The sequence below is a fragment of the Lichtheimia ornata genome, assembly GCF_029851405.1.
Source record: "Lichtheimia ornata isolate CBS 291.66 chromosome Unknown scaffold00047, whole genome shotgun sequence".
NCBI lineage: Eukaryota > Fungi > Mucoromycota > Mucoromycetes > Mucorales > Lichtheimiaceae > Lichtheimia > Lichtheimia ornata.
In genome coordinates, this window is record NW_026695367.1 from 1,600 (window position 1) to 19,906 (window position 18,307).

Below are 18,307 nucleotides of genomic sequence, written 5' to 3' on the forward strand. Positions count from 1 at the left end.
ACCTCCCAATCTATCTCTTGTGAATGATGTTGGATTAAAGGTTACTTTAGCGGATAGGAGATTGTTGTGTATTGGCCAACCATGTCTAAGCTTTAAAACCTTCCTTCTTCGTGAGTTGGAACTCACACTTGCGTGGGAACTTGATCCATTGTATTATGGAAATACTTATGGGGATTATAGAAGAGAAATCATGATTCTAATTTTATCCTTTTATTATCGCTCAAGCGGGTCATTGATGTATTATAATATGTCTATCCTTAATTACCAAATCGATTATAGAAGCCATACTTTTCCCATTCCACCTCTGTTTCTTTCAATTCACGAGATACCGGGTTCTTTCTTCTTTCCAGTTCTTCAGCGGAAGGCACTTGGTCACCCAAAGGCGTTGTAGATCGTGGAACAAGGTTGAATAACCGTACGACTTCCTCTGATGTAGGCTTTGGTGATTGATGGTTGGATCGCTTGTTGTGTTGTTGATTATTAGCAGTGGATTCCACAGGATTGGAAGAGCTGGTGTTGGATTCAAGGTTGATATGATCAAATGGATGTGCCTCGTTTGCGATAGAGTAATGGTTTAGACACTCATGGAATTTGAAGTCCTCGAAACGCTTGTATAATCGGTCATACTGCAAATGGGACATCAGTATGCATGATATTGATAAAAAAAAGTGCAGCTTACCTTCTTATTCAATGCATCCTTCAAGGTCGTAACACTGCTATCTTCAGGATGGATAACCCGCCAAGGATCACGGCAAGTGTGTGCACGGCATGCTTTCAAAACCGAAAGTAAAGCATCAAGGCGCTTCACCAATCGAGAGCTGGCATCATTGTATATGTTCTTGGTTGCATAAGGATCTTTTTTGATGTCGTAAAGCTCGTGCTCGCCTGTGCACCAAACGGTATATTTGTCTAGAAGGATGTAAAATCATTCATCAATCAATTGCCTAACAATAAACTCGTTGAACACTTACAGTTGTAGTCATCAGAAATCACTCGAATTGTTTTATACGTGTTAGGACCAGCCTTGGACGCCGTATGAACAAATCTATAATAAGAGTAAATGGTATGAGTAACCATGCACTTCAAGAAAATGAGATGGTACATACTCGATAAGCGCGCTATCAGACCAAAATTCGACACTGAAACTTTCCTTGCCAACAGGACGTGGATGTTCTTGAAGATCTTTTGTCAAAGGGATTACTCCACCATCCACCCATTCAGGTACATGCTCGTCACCCTTCGCCAAGGCAAGGAAGGTTGGTGCGAGATCGTGATGTGCACTGACAAGGCTGCTCACGTGGTTCTTTCGTACGCCCGGTCCACGCACAACAAAAGGAACGCTGTAATAATGGGCCATGTGAGTCTTTTTTTTCCCTAATCACATTGCCAAATTGGTACTCACTTGATATCTTCTTCCAATTCAGTGCACTTTCCTGGGAGAGCTCGGTGTTGGCCCAAGTGGAAACTATTACCAAAAGTACCGTTCTTAGTAATGCGTAACAAAATTTACCATGATAAACATACCCATTATCTGCACTGTAGATGATGTAAGTGTTGTCCAGCTTTCCTTGTATTTCCAGCTCGGCAATGATTGTTGGGATCATTTCATCCACGGCTTGTAACGCTTGAAGACGCTTACGATACACCTCATCGAGATAATCCACCGTAGTTTCATTGAGATGCTCAAATGTCTTCCAATAGGAGGCTGTCTTGGTTTGTTTCTTTGGGTTGAAATGTGGATGGCGGGGAACTGCAGATATCGAAGTCAGTGAATGCATTTAAAGCAAAGCAAAACAAAACACTTACTAGTGGCATTGGGGAAGAGGTATGAGTGTCGAGCAGCTGGTACAGGAGGGTATGTGCGAGTGCTGCCAGCACCGCTGTTGATAACAAATTGACCATGAGGAGCGGTAGGAGCCACTAAAAGTCATAGATGGGCACGTTAGAGACGATGACAATGACATTGGAAACAAAGAACTTACACCAAAGAAAGAATGGTTTCGTTTCGTTTCTTTGTCCTTGTAGAGCTTCAAGGCCTTTGGCATGGATCACATCCGTCTGATAGGTGTTGTTGTAGTACACTGGTGCCTCACCATTACGCGAGAAAACAGCCGTGTCGTAAATATAGGTATAAGGATCAACAAGTTGCTCTGTAAGGATATAGAAGATTAGCATCAAAGATCACTTCCCTTCAAATACGCATCATCCAATATACCTTGATAGTCAAAGCTGAATCATTCAAGTACATGAAAAGATTAGCATGGGGTCAAATTCATTAACGGGAACCTTTGTGTGCTTACCCTGGTGGAGCAGGACTGTCATAATTGTTCACATTGTATTGGTTCATGAGCTTGCCAATGTAATGGGTCGAATATCCAGCCTGTATAAATCGATTTACGATCACGTTAATGACCGTAAATAAGGAGCATGCAATAAACGTACCCGCTGTAACCATAGGGGCAAATAGTCTTCGTGTAAACCAAGCTCGACAAATCGACCATAGCCTCCATAGGGTGCATTGACATCCGTGATACTATTCTCATGAGCCGTGTGGTTAACATCAAGTTGCAGGTGGATCAAATAGGATACGTACTTGGTATTGTGAGCATACTGGCCGCGTAATAAACCCACTCTACTAGGGCAGCACACAGCAATGGTGGCATAATGATTCTCATAAAGGGTGCCTTCTTGAACCAGATACTTTTGCAAGTTGGGCATATAATCCAATGAGTCCAATCGGGAATCTTGGTCATCCGTAAAGATAAAAACAAAGTTGGGCTTGTCGCCAGAGGAAGGATTGCTTGCTGCTTGAACGCCTTGAGTAGAAATAAGGAAGCTGGATAGCATCCATGCTGCTGTCAATGTTACAGAGATGAACTTCATGTTGTCTCGAATTGATCTCCATAACCATCAAGTAAATTTTACCTCTTTTATAGACCTCTAGCATCCATTGTGTCGCCATCTTGATCAGGACGTCGGGTTACATGAAGCTCTAGATAAGCTAAAATCGCATCATTACATCTTGTGTCATTTGATACGCTTCCCCCGCGCTCCCCCACATTACATACCTGGCTAGACGTCATGATCACTTTTCGCTAGCATCTCGTGAAGATCGTTATGATAATAGTAAATTCGTGTATGAATCCAATATCAAAGCACAAGATGCGTCAATGAAGAGGGGCCAAATGAATCGTATCCATCACTGGTTGCAAGCACGACGATCGACTGTGTCACATGGGAAACGTCAAGGTATCGAAGTAGATTATCAGCGGCAACGGCAATGCGATTCAATAACAATTGGCGAGATCCACATATAGCCATATGTAGTCAATGATCGGATCCTTCCTCCAGGCACATTGTTGCACGTTGCATCCAACAACCACACACCCAACGACCAAGGATGTCATGGCAACCACTTGTGTCGATCCATATGTGAACTACGATGATTCATGGCTGTAGTTGGTATTATTGTGTGAATACCCTATAGTTTTTCCGGTGATAGCTTACTTGCACAAATGACGCGATCCTGTCACTTTTTCACGGCATCCATTTCTTGGCGACGGAGGTACCTCCCCGCACCATTCCCAAGCAGAGAACCTCAATGCGGTTGCTGAGTCGATAACATGTTGTGGTGATGGATGTATATATATATATATATATATGATGATGATAAGCTTGTTGGAATGCTGTATCGATGCTGTACCATAAACATGGATAATGATAAAAAAACAATGGTGATTGAAATGTGTCTTTGTGCAACCGATCGCGTTTGACGTGATTTGTATGTGTATGGCACAATGGTGTGTTACGTTGATCAAATAGCAGCATATTCCGCGACACCAGCCCTTTCCCTTCCCTCATCCTCATTCCTCCATTGTTGTTGTTGTTGTTTCCATGTCCAATCCATAGCACGAACTGTTCATTGCATCTGATGCTGGTATCATTGTTTATTTCGGTGGTGAAAATGATTTGGTGGCCTCCAAGTAGATTTGCGTTGATGATCGATAAGCTGACCAGAATTTGGCATGGTTGCTGATATCATTCATCTCTGTATTGACATCCTGGAATCATCATATCAAGTCGTGTTATTGTTGTGCAGTGTCAAGATGAGGGAGGTGCTATTGACATGAATACCTCTAGGCGATCATTGAGCTTCCCTAATGAACCATTGAGTGCTTTCTAAAAACAGGCATCTTGTTAGCCAGGTCCCTTCAATGGCAATCGTTCTCCATGTATGCAAGTAGACGTACCGCATTGGCAACTATTCGATCGAGCAAGGCATTTTGTCGTTCTTGATGTGGATCGTTCATGGCAAAACTGTGGTTGCTGGGTAAAGGGAAAAAGGAACAACGCACAGATCAACCCGCGTCGGATTCTCCTTCACATCATCGCCTCCTTTCATTATACATAGATTAGATTCACTATCAACCACCGATACATAAAGCTTCTCATTTTTTCCTCTCATTGTAAATGTCGTCTTAAATATGAATTGATTTACTGCAAGATGACTGCTATTGGGTGTGTACGTAACCAACATGTATTAAGTACCGTTGCTATGGTGCCAAGCAGAACGCCAGCGACCGAGAGGAGGATGGGTATCTTTGGCGAAGCCAACAGAGGGAGAGCAGAGGATCAAGTACGCATCAAGATGTAGTGTGGTAACCATCCTTGCCTATTGACGCGTTCATGAACATAGTCTTGAAGGTGCTGGCGTTGTTCTTTAGGTACATGAGCAAGGTCGTTGTTACAACCCCAATTCAATAAAGCCATACATGATATCGTCAAACAAAGACATAGAGGGGAACACACAAAAGAGATCATGCTCTTTTGATCAATCTTTGTTTTATTCTTGTCTACATGGATCAGCGTAGTAGGTTGAATCACCCACCCATGAATTTCGAGTAAAGGAAAAGTGGTCCACCAACGTAAGGTATGTACATCATGGCACAGATCCGAACGTCGTAAATGCATCAAAAGAGGAAGGAAACGACATCAAAAGAATCCGCTTTTACATCCTTAAATAGGAGGCGGCTATGTCAATCTCAGTCTAAAATGATAATGAGAGTACAGTAGGATAACAATGAAAAGCTAAAAGCGACTACAAAGATAGATGCAGTCCACGCGGTTACAAAAAAAGGACCACCGTCATCTATCATGATACATCTCCATGTAAGCAATCGAAGGTGATACCATGGAAGAAAGGGATGTGTGGCGACAACGTTCTTATTTAAATCTGTATAGTGGTGGGCGTGGGTATTTCAGTGATCACAGGAAGGTGGAAACAGTGACAAGAATGATGCATTGACTGGTAAAGTGGCGGGCCGTTTATGTACATGATCAGGATGAAATCTACTTCTCTCTCCTCATCAACGAGCCTTTAGTGTGATTGATGGCGATCATGCATGAATCAGCGAATGACATAGCTATAAGTAGGCAACATGCCTCACGAAATGAATAAGGCTAATGTTTCTGGAAATGGCATTACGGACGATTTATTGGTCGTGGTTTGGCACAAAGAAGGGTAGTATGTAATAAATAAGGGTTGCGAAGCAACAGCAAAAACGACAACTATTATAGCAACAGCCTGCAACGAATGGTCTTGTGTTTGTTGGGTAGTACAACATGGTCTTTCGAATGATTCTTTTGGTTATTGACATCCACCACCATACAACTTTGCAGAAATTGGAGCATTGAGAGGAGCTTCATTATGGGCCCCTTAATAGCGCCACCACGGTGTGGCTTTCCCATTTACGCTTGTATCACCCTATTCTTTGAATAGTCTGGATCTTTGTGCAACATCTATTGATTGAAATGGAAGCAGTAGTTATGATATGTGAACGACCTAATTCTTTCATATCCCAACTCCTTCCTTTCGCTTCTCCTGACACGCACTCTTTTTTTACCTTTGGATACTGGCTTGGTTGCCCTTTCCGTTACTCGATTCCAGTTACCCCCGACCCATTCCTTTATTCAATTGACGCACTCAAGCAGCTGGATTGCTTGAACGAGACCATGGTGACAATCAACAAGATCGTACGTGTGTCATGTTACATACTAGTCAACTTCTTGGTGCCCATGACTTATTCATGTTGTCTTAGATAACGCGTATTACAGAGACTCGCTGGTCGAAACTCTATATTGCAACTGCGGCAGTACAAGCGCTTATCATCATTATATTACAAGCGCTGATATGTTCTCAAAACACACTACAAGCAGCATATCTACCAGAGCCGTCCGAAGTTAATGTACTCTATTCGACCATAAATGGCGACGACGCAAAGATACCAGAACAAGCAGCCGATCGTTTGGGACGTATTAAATGGGAAAACCTTGCATTTATTGGATTCCAAGTATGGTTTCTTGGCATGGTCTTTGATGCTGTAAGTTATCCACTCTTTTGTATTCGTTCCTGTTAGCTTATAGACATGTATGTAGACCGTATATCAAAACACAGCCGAAATCCTTGCCCTGGCTTTTCTCAATGCAGTATGTGCTGTGTTAGGTGCCTTGCAAGTGGTCGATGGTGTCCGATGGCTGGATCGATTAAGCACTACCGATTATCCAACTACGCCCCTGCAAACAGCCATGCGACTTGAAATTGCTCTCTCAGTGGTGATTCTTTTATTTGCCTGTGCCATGATCTATCTCAGTTACGGCATGTCTCGACAATTTGGATGGAACATTTACAAGAAAATCGGTGCCGATGTTCAAATGCAACGTAGGTGTGATGCTTTTTTACGCCACAAAGTCAATAAGGCTCATGATGTATACATCTACCATTAGGCATGTACCGCATGTTTCAATTCTTTGTTCTTGGTCTTAAGATTGACATTTTCATGGAGTTCTTGGTTTCTTTGTTCTATGTGATTCAATTTGGCATGACATCCGATATCGTTACATGGGAATCTGGTATCCAAATTGTCGTCACCATTCTTATATTGCCAATGCTTTATTTTGCACGCACTGCGGTATGTAATGTAATGTACATCATTGTCATTTTGGGTTACTCATGTTTTCTATTATAGGGAAGCACCGAAAGCTATGGTCGAATGATTACATTTGTCACTTTTGAAGGCATTGTCATTGTTCACTTTTCATTGATGCTATCACAAACCGTACAGCCTTACAACAATTGGTATACCTGGATCTGCCTCGGTATGTATGGATGGATTTGAAGACTCCATCAGCACGTTACTCATGCATTCCTATAGTGGTTATTGGCATTTTGCTCACGGCAGCAACTGGTGTATTGGGTGTCATTTGCATGAAAAACTTTGGACGTGGTCTGAAAGCTTATGTTCAACGTGGTCGATCTAAAAAGGAGCGACAAGATGTAGAAATGGCGAGCAAAAACGATACAGCCTGGCAAATTGACGAAGATTAGAATCTTACTTTTTGTGTCGCCTATCATGTATACTCTTTTCCAGGCAGAGATATCTTTCTTTCCACCCACATATCCTTCTTCTTTCCTTGTTGTACAGTATAAAATCCTCTCCCATGCCTTGCCTTGATCACCGCATTTATCCACACATTCACAATCACTTTTACGCTTGCTTTCTTGAATAATAACCTTTTTACCCCATTCACACTTTCTTTTATTCCATGTGTGTGTGTGCAAAAGTAATGGGCGGATATGTTGACTGGATAATGGGTTTGGTTGGGAGGAGAATAAAAGAGAGAGGGAAATGCACATGTAGACTTTGAAGTATTATGCTGCAGAAGGATTGGAAGTGGTTCGTACAGGTGTTGCTGCAGGTGATGTTGGTTGTTGGGTGGATTCTTTGATGGCCAACAATTGTTTAGCACGGAAAGCTTCATAATGAATCTGTGCTGTGGTCTCGATCAAGTCTTGCAAATGAGTTCTCGTCAAAAAGTTGCGTAAATGGATAAACTCGCAATGATTTTCGTCCTCCACGTTAATCACACCCCATCGTGTCTTGCGTCCACGTACTGCCTTGCCATCCACAACCACGTTACGCTCCGAGCCCACAACGGCAAACGGGATCAAATCCTATGATCTATATTTAGTCTCTTGGTTTCATCTCCCACTATCCTTTCAAAGACTACTTACGCGAATATACTCATTCAACGATTGTTCCTGCTCATCGTCTTCTTCACTCTCATAAGGATAAAGTCGAATATCATGGAATGCCAACTCAGCCTTGATCTATCATGTCACATGCCCTACCCCCATCAGTAACAGGATCATCCCAAACATGACTGCGTCATACTTACACGCTGTCTAAAGGCATCACGTTCTTCCATGGTCAAACAATCCGATTTGGCAATCACAGGAACGACATTGACAACCTCTGACAACTTTTTCAGCACCACAATGTCAATAGGCTTGAGCCTAAAGAAAGAGATGAATGAGTATCACGTGATGGAAAGGCGATGGTGGATTAAACGTACGAATGACCGGATGGTGTAATAAAGAACAAGCAGCAATGAACACGAGAATCGGTAATGTAACGATCACGTTGAGCTGTCAATTCCTTTCGCAAGTAGGCTGAGTGTTGATCCTTGATGTATTTGACAATAGGTTCCCAGCTAATGATCCATTTAACAACATGAGTCTTCTTCCAAGGAATTGTTTGCATGATTCCCCCCCCCACCCACTACTACAACCTACCAATTTTCATTATTGACTTGATCACCATAACCGGGAGTATCGACGATATTGAGTCTCAAACGCACACCATGTTCTTCAATCACTGGCATTTGGATAGGAGTAACAAGAGCATAGGAGATGATGAGTGGAGTTCAGGGACATGATGGAAAAACCAGTACTTACAGTGAGAGACTTGCTCAATCTCTGTGGTTTGACGTGGAGGCTCTGCTGCTTCGAGACGACCCTTGCTATCAATGAGATGCGAGGCGAAGATGGTATTGACCAATGTCGACTTGCCGAGACCCGTCTGACCTGGGTGGCCAAATGTCCAAGAGAGAGAGAGAGAGAGAACAAAGGGGTGAGCAAGACATGCCATGGCAACAAAGAGAAAGCAATTGACATTACCAACAACCATAACATTGAATTGGAATCCGCGTTTGAGTAGTTTCTTTTCAATCTGCTGGGTGATGGTGTCGAAACCAACATAGCCATTCAAAGTAGTCTGGGAGATAGTGGTTGTCAGAATGATATCAATAAAAGGACGAGCGTAAGTAGTAGTACTCACCTTGTTTGCATCGGGAGACGTAGTAGTGGCAGTGGTAGCCATGATATAAGAGTAACGCTGTGGTGGGTGGAAAAGGAAGGGAAAGGCTTGATGAACAAAAGGTCTCACAAAGAGGAGTGCAGTGATACAAAATAAAGAGCGATGCACTGCACGTGTACCACCCCGATTCCCTTCAAGTTAGCACACTCACTTGAATCCCCGCATCTCAATTGAGATGTTATGTTGCTATTGAGATGGACATTGTTGTCATTTTCATGCACGCGTGTTTACATCTCATTGTTCATTCTTCTCTTCGTTTTCGAGATCGTTGGCTTAAAGATGTTTTTCTTTGGTACATGTTTTTGACAAGTTGCACGATTCCTTCATCTTCACCTCGACGTGGTTACCATGAAGATAACGATGTTTAACCACGTGACGCCACCACACTCATCACCCACCAAATCCCAGGTAGCGTACGATCGAAAACGGTGGATAAGTCAATACAAAGTGATACTAAATCATCTCTTTTCCTTAATAATCTTCATCTCGTCGATCTGCTGTAGCAGTTGGTTAGACTTTGTAGTATCCGTACATTTAGCAAGCAAGGTTGTTATGGCCAACCAATGCGGCCACATGTTGAGTACCATTCATCCAATCATGTTTTGCATGTGTCTTTGTCTTGATACGTGAACCTTTTTCTTTATCGTGATCCCCAAAAAGAAGGGTAAATGATGGATGATGTTGAAAACGGAGCAGTAAAATGATGAACATAAATGTGAGTGAGTGTGTGAGTGTGTGAGAGAGAGAGGAAACCCTGCATGATGGATAGCTACTACAACAACAACAATCACTAGCAAGGCCACGATACTGTAAAAGGATGAAAAGGAACGACTTGGCCGTGATATTTCCCAAAAAGACAACATGAAATGAAATGCCTATTTCCATTCATAGGTCCGTGAACGTCCTTTATAGTTGCATCCCTCTTACACTTTTTCCCTCTTTCTTTTTCTTCCTTTCTATACCCCTTGTTCGATCATGTCCCGTGATGATGATTGTTCAGAACGTGCCTTGAGTGTATGAGATGCTTCATGTTTTGTGCTCTCCTCATTGTGTGTATGTATGTACGTGGTCATCCCCTGGCAAGCTCCTTTGTATGTATGGGTGGGAACCCTATGCTTTTTTTCGCGGGTTCAGTGGTTGCTGTGCATTAATCGATGTGTGTACGTGTTCATTAGATCACAGCAAAAGGGGTGGACGCGGGGATGGAGGGAAAAAAAGAAGATGCAAGTAGTAGTAGCTGCCTAGTAAAAGGAAATCTACGGGAGAATAAACAAGGGACATTAGCCATGGGGAGAAAAAAGACATGCTCCGTGCGTGATGAAAGAGAGCAAAAAAAAAAGCAAAGCCATCGTACAGGAAGAGAGAGAGAGGAACATCCCTGATCTGCATGGTAAGCATGGAACGGGGTAATATGTATGTGTGTGGTGTATGTATGTGTTGTGGGGCACAACAACAATGTGCTGAAATCAGGTGCAGATCGTAACGCGGCTATTATAGGAGAAAAGAGAACAAAGGAGAAAAAAGCACTGGGATATGGAATGAGAGCCAAGGAATAATATGCTCTCTCGCACAATCAATGATTATGAACCGCCTTGTGTGACCCAACCATGCGGTGTCGTTGTGTGCAGATCAGCATCATGTAGCTGCATGTCACTAGCAACATCATATGCATCTCATCTCACAATCACCCGCGTATTGTATACCACTTTATCCCACAAGTAGCAAGATGATACATATTACTACTATTGTAAATGATTATCACCATGACACATTTTGTCACCCTTGTAGCACACCACCCACCCACCTTGTTAATATCAGCAGTGTACTTGTACGTATTGCCCTTGTGCACAGGGTATTAGGCGGACACACCTCCCATTGTTCCTCAATCGCGTGAGTGGTATTGGGGGTATGTGTACGGTATCAGCTTTGTGTGTACGTTCCAATCGTTCCCATTATAACATCATCGATGCATCATCGTTAGTACAGGGACGATAGATCGCTTCTCCTTGAGCATATTATAGTGTGTATGAGAGATGAATGGGATTAGGGATACCAATCATCTGAGAAGGACTAATGAAAAAAAAAGAAAAGGGTGTTCGTTGGGGAAATAGAAACAAGGTTGGCGTGTGTGTATGTGTGTGTGCCAGCAGTGTATGTGTGATGGATGCTTCAGCAAAGAGATGATTCGCATCCTATTTCCAAAACGGTGTTTGATGGTGCAACAAAGAAATACCCAGCGATTGACATCTTGAACACATGACAATCCACGCTGGTTATTGATCGGCATTCATCCGTGTCACACACACTGCTACCTTCGGTAGCAATACAATACACCGCCCAAAGCGATCATTAGTGCACACGCAGCGACACAGCAGGGCTGATCGCATTACACGAGTGGGGGGTGTTGTCTATGACAGCACGCTCTTGTCGCTAAGGTAGACACGAATTTTAATTTCTAATGGCAGTGGCTCCCTTGTTGCTCCTTTCATTGCACTTTTTATGGTCGCTCTCTTTATTCTTCTCCGTGGACCTCCTAGCACATCCCTCGACTAGTTGCAGTAGTATTGGGGGAGGGTAAAGTAAAGAAGGTTGTGATTTTTGGGGGGAGAGAAAGAGATGTTCAGGGTAGAACACATATACATGCATGTTGAGCGAACACAAGACATCTGTTGTACGTCTTTCAGGGGAACAAAAGACAAGCAAGGAGTGAGGCACAAGCATTAACAGGAGCGCGCACGAACACTTTTGCACGACCCACCACACCGCCATTATCATATGTGTGGCTATTGGCACTCATAGGTATAAATACACCCACCATTGCTTGTCTGCTTTGGCTTTTTTACACCATCTTTTTTCTTCACTCGAGCACCACACATAAACGCTCACGGACAAAACCGCACCTATATATACACTTACAATATACACACCACGTTTCTACGTTACCATGGAGATTCTCGAGCTTGTCAACCAAGACCACCTTCCCACCGAGGAGCGTCCTTTTGCATGCACCGTTTCCTCTTGCAACAAGACCTTTGGTACGACACCCTATTAAGCAAATCTAAAACAGCAATCATATTTATGTATCCTGCTTCATTATTATAGGCAGACGCTCAGACCTTGTACGCCACCTACGTATCCATACCAACGAGCGGTATGTAAAGACACACCCAAATGTCCAAATGGATCGATAAACTTATATACATTGCTTCATAGACCATTCAAGTGCCGTGAACCTGATTGTGGCAAGAGCTTTATCCAGGTAAGAATAAAAAAGACGCCTGTTCCAATTTTGGAACGTTGTAGGCGTTGATGCACCCACCTCAATAATAGCTGTATAGCTGATTTTCTTTGTTGCTTCATTATAGCGATCAGCCTTGACCGTGCATATGCGTACCCATTCAGGCGAGAGACCACACATTTGTGAATACCCATCATGCAACAAGAGTTTCAGTGACAGCAGCTCACTAGCACGTCACCGGTAAGTGATCTATCGATCGCCAAATGTATATGCAATGCATGCTTACGCCCTTTTCTTTTTTTCTTTTTCTATCATCAGCCGCACGCATACTGGCAAACGACCTTACAGATGCCCATTTGACGGATGCTCCAAAAGCTTTGTGCGTAAAACAATGCTTACCAAGCATATGAAACATGATCATGCTAGCAATGGTAAACGACCCAGTGTGCAGTGGCGTCCGTTTATCGAAGAACGTCGTCTTGTTCAACAACAACAACAACAGCTACGACAGCAACGATGCACGTGCGCTGAATGTTTCTATGGTGTTTTGCATTCGCCCACAACATGGCAACAAGCTGCTGCTGTGGCAGGTTCATCACCTCCACCAGCACCACCTTCTCTCATTGTAGAAAGCCCAAGCTCAAGCTCAGTGGATGATCTTCCACCCACATCACCTGGATTGTTACCAAGCCCATATTATCCATCACAACCCGGTGTCGTTCTTCCCAGCCTCTCAAGCTTTATCGACGTTAAGGATCAGCCCGAAAATCGACGTGATAGTGGGATTTCTCTATACTCTCTTTGAAACAAACAACCCACACTACCATGAACTTTCATTATTACAACAACAACAACATGCACCACCACCAACATCCTGATACAAACACTCGACCTATTACAGCACAGCATACAATCCTTGTTATACACCACCATCATACACAACGCCTCTTGATTATACAAACGCACAACATCATACATATACATCATCCCTCTATTAGATCTTTTGCGATCTCACACCACCACCACCGCTCTTGCTCGCTTTTTCTCCTTCCTCTCAACTCGTTCGATCCAACAAACAACAGCTGCTTGCGGTGATGTCTTATGGATCATGTTAATTTAATGCACTCGTACAATACGCACGAGCTCTTTTTCCTCCCCCAATATAACATTATGTTCAAATCCTTTATTCTCCTCTTGCGCTCCTCTCTGATCACCCACCCATACCCACCCACACAACCAACCATCCCAAGACACTCTCCCCTTAACCGTACCTATATGCCCATGTCACCCTATTTCTTCATATGGCTATTATAATTTTTCATTGCGCACATGTACATAACTTTAAACAAAAATGCCACATACACGACGTAATAGTAATAAAAAGTTCATTGTTTGTTCTAATTGATGGTGGTCTACCCATGTGGTGTGTGTGGTTTGATGTGTGAAAAGGGCTTCTTATGCAGGGTTGAAAAAAGAGTTTCCACCATTAGAAGCAGCCAACATGATGCGTATGCGTGTGCGTGTGTGTGTGTGTGCTTCACCCCTTTCTTAGCCCATGGAAATGGCTTGAGCGTCCTTTGACATACACATGGATTGGATAAAGAAAAAAGTGAGAGCGAGTGCGAACCCCTAAATGTAGCATACACATGTGCTGTTGCTTGCTTGATACATCTACTAATGCAGGGTGATTGCTGATGTAGTGGAGTGGACTGTATTGGATGAAATGTAAAAAAAGAGGGATGAAATGGAAAAATGCCTGGGGCGCGCAAGTGTGTGTGTAGAGGACGTGTGTGCATATGATGTTGGGGGAGTGAATGGGGGGAGGTTTGTTGAATTCAATCCAACAAAGACGCAAGGACATGATTGAGTAAAATATACACGTACGTGTGCTCGTGCACACGCTCTTTCCGGTGGTTTGGATGCGTTGGTTACAGGTCATGTGCAACACGGATCCGACTCCTGGGATCTTGTTTGGTATCAAACTCCACCACACAGCCTTTCTAATGCTACGACAATGACGGCAATCATCCAATACATGGCTAAGGTTCACGAGATATACCACTCTTGGATGAAACCCCATATAGATGGTTTTCATCCATAATCATCTTTCCATCCGATATGCAGAACAAGGCGTTTGCTTTTGTAATGATCATCTTTGTTTTTCCTTCCAAAGCTCAAAGTGGCGTGATTTTCCTCGTACATGTATCTTTGATGCTTCATTTCATCACGTTGCCATGTTAAAGAAGGAGCATGGCAACGAGAACAATAATGACAAATTTCCCATCTTTAGCGAATGGGACAATAAGGAACATGACCATGGAATGTGAAAGTGCCTTAACGCGCGCGCCCATATGGTGCATCTCCTCCCCTTGGTTCTTGTTCAGTGGAGGTAAGCAAGAATCTCACTACCATTACTCCTTTAACCATGTTTACCCCAAAACAATGCACGCCAAAGACAATGATGTGAAAGGGTCGAGACCCCAACAATGATCATTTGTATGTATCCTCCATGGGTGTGGTGTGTGTGTGTGTGTGTGTGGATGTGCAGATAACATTGTAGCATGAAGTGTGTGCTTGTGTATAGCATGGATGTTGCCAAACAAACGATAGCGTGCAGCGGTGATCAAGTCAAGGAGAAAGACAGCTGATCGATTCATGTCCTTACATACAAGATGCAAGAGTCAATGGAGATGTTTATTTAGACCCCCAAGTTAAATCCACCTCCTGTGCTTCTTAATCAAATTTTTTCTCGATTGCACAAACCAAAACGCGAGAAAAGAAAAAGAATGGGGACCATCCACAGAGTTGGAATGGGATATGATTGAAGAAAAAAAGGGGCGGGAGAGAGCAGAAACTTATGTCAGGGTCGTTATCATATTATTCCATCATATCGTTACCAGGGGGTCTGCTGCTTACCCAAGGAATAAAGAAAGACAAATGCAGGGATGAGGGAAGGAGACAGCAAAAGATTACTGATGCACCCTGCAACACTCAAAAAAGTGAAAGAAAAGACGACAACATAATAATGCATGTACTTGCACACACACACAATCGCGTGTATCCATGTGAGATTAGCACAATGACCAGCAGCAGCAGCAGCAGGATTCAATGAATCTTTTCCAAAAGCTTATTTGGATGCCGAGAGCTCTTGTTCAGGGTCGGGTCATTTTCTGATACACCTGCCGCTTGCGTACCATGTGTTGAATCAAAACCGGTTATAGAACATGGCCTCCCTTCCTTGCAAGGCACACACACATTGACCACCTTTTAACTTACATGTGGTGTGTGCACACATCCACGCTAGTACAAATACAGTGACCCTCCAGCATCGTCCTCTCCTTGTTCTTGTACGTACATAGTACTTATCAATCGCTTTATTGAAAACAAGTAAATTACATCGATCCTTGCTGATCAGACCCAACAACAGCTGTTAGAACCCTGCATGGTGCTGACACAATCATTCATCATCATCCTACTCACTCCCTATCTCATACATAAATGACGATAATAATAATACAACCATTTTTATTTTATCCACACATAGACATAAAGAAGAAAACGAGGGTTCTACTTTTTCAACTTTTGTTCCCGAATAAAGATCCATTCCAGCTCAATCACCTCGCGCCACATTTGACTTTGTTTTCCGAATGTATGTGCAATCGTTTCCTTGGCAAGCAAGATCCATCGCCTGACACCTCGTTCCTGCACCTTTTCAAGTTGCTTTGTTTGTGTAACGAGTTCGTTTTGGATGATCGAATTCCAGGCTGATTTGGCGAGCAGTAGCAAGTGTTGTGCAAGCATGGGATGATAAGGTGGATAAATGATGGCGTATTGAACGAGGATATACATGCCGAGTTTGGTAGCATTTCGCCAATGACCCTCCATCATTTCATCAAAAAAGAGACGAGTGCAATTGGCCAATGTGGTGATACGATATGGAATGACACGATCAGGGGTCTTGTACGAGAGCGTCTTGTCAATCGCATTTCCCAATACTTCAAGGTAGGTTTCACCTGGATAAGGACGTGCGAATGCAGTAGGTGGATCATCAAACTCTGTAATGTGTTGAATGGTCATGGATGTGCCGACCGGTGTTGATCCACCCACAAATCGAATGGCAGGATTGCTTGTGGCCCATAAATAAGGAGTCAAGAATGGCAACAAGAAATGGACGTAATAAGGTAATGTCAATGGTTCATCTGTGTCGGGTACTTCATTGTTATGACGATTGAAACGGCGTGTGAGCATCAGCAGATCCCAATCCTTTTCCAGTAACTGCAAGATCCGTGCACGATCGGTATCGCCATTTTCTTCTCCTTCTTGTAACAAGCTGGCAGCTCGATCCCAATCCGACATCTCTTCTCCCAACATGGCGTCGATTCGACCCACGGGATTATCATCACGACATCGATCACATCGACATTCAAAATAGTACTTGTCCTTCAACGTCTGCTTGCGAACCGTTCTTGAATGAGCAATATCCACGTAGGCCACTGTGATCTCATGTCCCGGTTCAATATCATCAATAGCCTTCACCATCAGTAATGCACCATCGAACAAAATGGCAGCGTTGGGACGACAATCGTGGTTGAACAAGGAGGCCACTGGATAAGTACCTTCACCAATGGCAAATAATTGTTGGTCGTAAATGCTGAAATTGTTGCATCGGAACCGGCCCATGAAACGTATCAGATCTTGTTGCGTCAAAGGCGTGTCTTCCAAATACGACTTGCTCATTGCCCTTTGAGCAACTTTGGCAAAATGCTCTTGCACATGTCTTGAATGTTTGTTGCCATGATCCATCAATGACTCGAATGCTTCCATGGTTACCTCAACCGATTCTTCCTCTTGTTCCACATCTTCTTCATGTCCATTGGATGATGATGATCCTGATACTCCTTCTTCTTCTTCTTCCTGATCCATCTTGGCTTTGCGTTTGTGATAACGAGTAGCATTCAAAGCAACACGTTCCAACATCTCCACATCCATGGATAACACATTCTCCTCCTTGTCCTCGTCGTCGTCGTCCTCTTCTTCATCGCTACTCTTGGGTCGACATACATACTGATGATAGCTGAGCCAGGCATTCTTGAAGCAATTCATGTCGCAAAAGTAAGCTGACTTGCATCGTGAGCATCGCTTGAGAGGTGTAGTGCTGTATTGAGACGCTCCAAGCTTTCTGAAACAATAGTTGCAAAACTCATTACGATGCGCCTTGAGCGGAACTGTTCCCAGAGGTTGCGATGTAGTAACGATGGATCCGCGTTCGATCAACGACGTGGCAACCACCTTGCGTCCTTTGGAAGGGTCTTCAGCCAAAGCAAGGCTATAACTTGAAAGGTATTTCTGTAGTGCTGCTGTCGTAGTTGTAGTTGTCGTTGTCATTAATAAAATAAAGAAAAGATGAAAGAAAAGAGAGAAAGAGAGAAATGGATGTCGCACATTCAGGTACTTAATGCTGCTGAGAGTGTATTGCGTGTGTGTGCGTCAGTCAGTGTGATGTTGACAGCAACTTTTTTGCTCACGCTTGGAAGTTAGTAATACAATTGTAGTAAGCGTCGGTGATAAACCCCCCACACCACCATCAATCACAATGTCATGATCGACGATGAAACCCCACATGAATGGTTCAAAGGACGAGTAATTAGAAGGTGATAAGAAAATCAAATGGGAAAAAGAGCGAGAAAATACCATTAAAGAGTAACAGCTGTATCACCCTTCATGCACAAACCTATTACCGATGACAAAGCACAATGACAATCTCTTTTCCCCACGGGATTATGTATCTCTTGAATCCCGACATCCGTAATTACAGGCAGATAATGAAGAAGGGTCACATGATCAATCCTCTTTT

At 43.2% G+C, this 18,307-nt stretch overlaps 6 protein-coding genes across 6 annotated transcripts; 2 read left to right on the forward strand and 4 right to left on the reverse strand.

Moving 5' to 3' along the window:
- Positions 1–257: 257 nt before the first annotated feature.
- O0I10_008657 (uncharacterized protein) lies at positions 258–2,962 on the reverse strand (the record flags this gene model as incomplete). The annotated part of the gene is made up of 13 exons (XM_058488659.1): positions 258–626; positions 680–909; positions 972–1,045; positions 1,107–1,340; positions 1,403–1,465; positions 1,525–1,750; positions 1,807–1,920; positions 1,983–2,150; positions 2,216–2,229; positions 2,301–2,380; positions 2,443–2,533; positions 2,594–2,855; positions 2,926–2,962. The coding sequence occupies 13 exons, from the start codon at positions 2,960–2,962 to the stop codon at positions 258–260; spliced, it is 1,962 nt and encodes a 653-aa protein (XP_058340482.1).
- Positions 2,963–3,947: 985 nt separating this feature from the next.
- O0I10_008658 (uncharacterized protein) lies at positions 3,948–4,310 on the reverse strand (the record flags this gene model as incomplete). The annotated part of the gene is made up of 3 exons (XM_058488660.1): positions 3,948–4,061; positions 4,135–4,179; positions 4,251–4,310. The coding sequence occupies 3 exons, from the start codon at positions 4,308–4,310 to the stop codon at positions 3,948–3,950; spliced, it is 219 nt and encodes a 72-aa protein (XP_058340483.1).
- A 1,702-nt stretch (positions 4,311–6,012) lies between these two features.
- Positions 6,013–7,384, forward strand: O0I10_008659 (uncharacterized protein; the record flags this gene model as incomplete). Its single annotated transcript, XM_058488661.1, has 6 exons — positions 6,013–6,033; positions 6,099–6,380; positions 6,436–6,718; positions 6,784–6,968; positions 7,026–7,155; positions 7,212–7,384. The coding sequence occupies 6 exons, from the start codon at positions 6,013–6,015 to the stop codon at positions 7,382–7,384; spliced, it is 1,074 nt and encodes a 357-aa protein (XP_058340484.1).
- Positions 7,385–7,708: 324 nt separating this feature from the next.
- On the reverse strand, positions 7,709–9,218 carry O0I10_008660 (uncharacterized protein; the record flags this gene model as incomplete). The annotated part of the gene is made up of 8 exons (XM_058488662.1): positions 7,709–8,011; positions 8,072–8,167; positions 8,236–8,353; positions 8,413–8,550; positions 8,633–8,714; positions 8,795–8,923; positions 9,017–9,113; positions 9,177–9,218. 8 exons carry the CDS (start codon positions 9,216–9,218, stop codon positions 7,709–7,711), a joined length of 1,005 nt encoding a protein of 334 aa, XP_058340485.1.
- Positions 9,219–12,159: 2,941 nt separating this feature from the next.
- On the forward strand, positions 12,160–13,258 carry O0I10_008661 (uncharacterized protein; the record flags this gene model as incomplete). The annotated part of the gene is made up of 5 exons (XM_058488663.1): positions 12,160–12,250; positions 12,318–12,366; positions 12,429–12,474; positions 12,581–12,693; positions 12,772–13,258. The coding sequence occupies 5 exons, from the start codon at positions 12,160–12,162 to the stop codon at positions 13,256–13,258; spliced, it is 786 nt and encodes a 261-aa protein (XP_058340486.1).
- A 2,762-nt stretch (positions 13,259–16,020) lies between these two features.
- O0I10_008662 (uncharacterized protein) lies at positions 16,021–17,838 on the reverse strand (the record flags this gene model as incomplete). The annotated part of the gene is made up of 1 exon (XM_058488664.1): positions 16,021–17,838. The coding sequence occupies one exon, from the start codon at positions 17,836–17,838 to the stop codon at positions 16,021–16,023; it is 1,818 nt and encodes a 605-aa protein (XP_058340487.1).
- Positions 17,839–18,307: the final 469 nt, after the last annotated feature.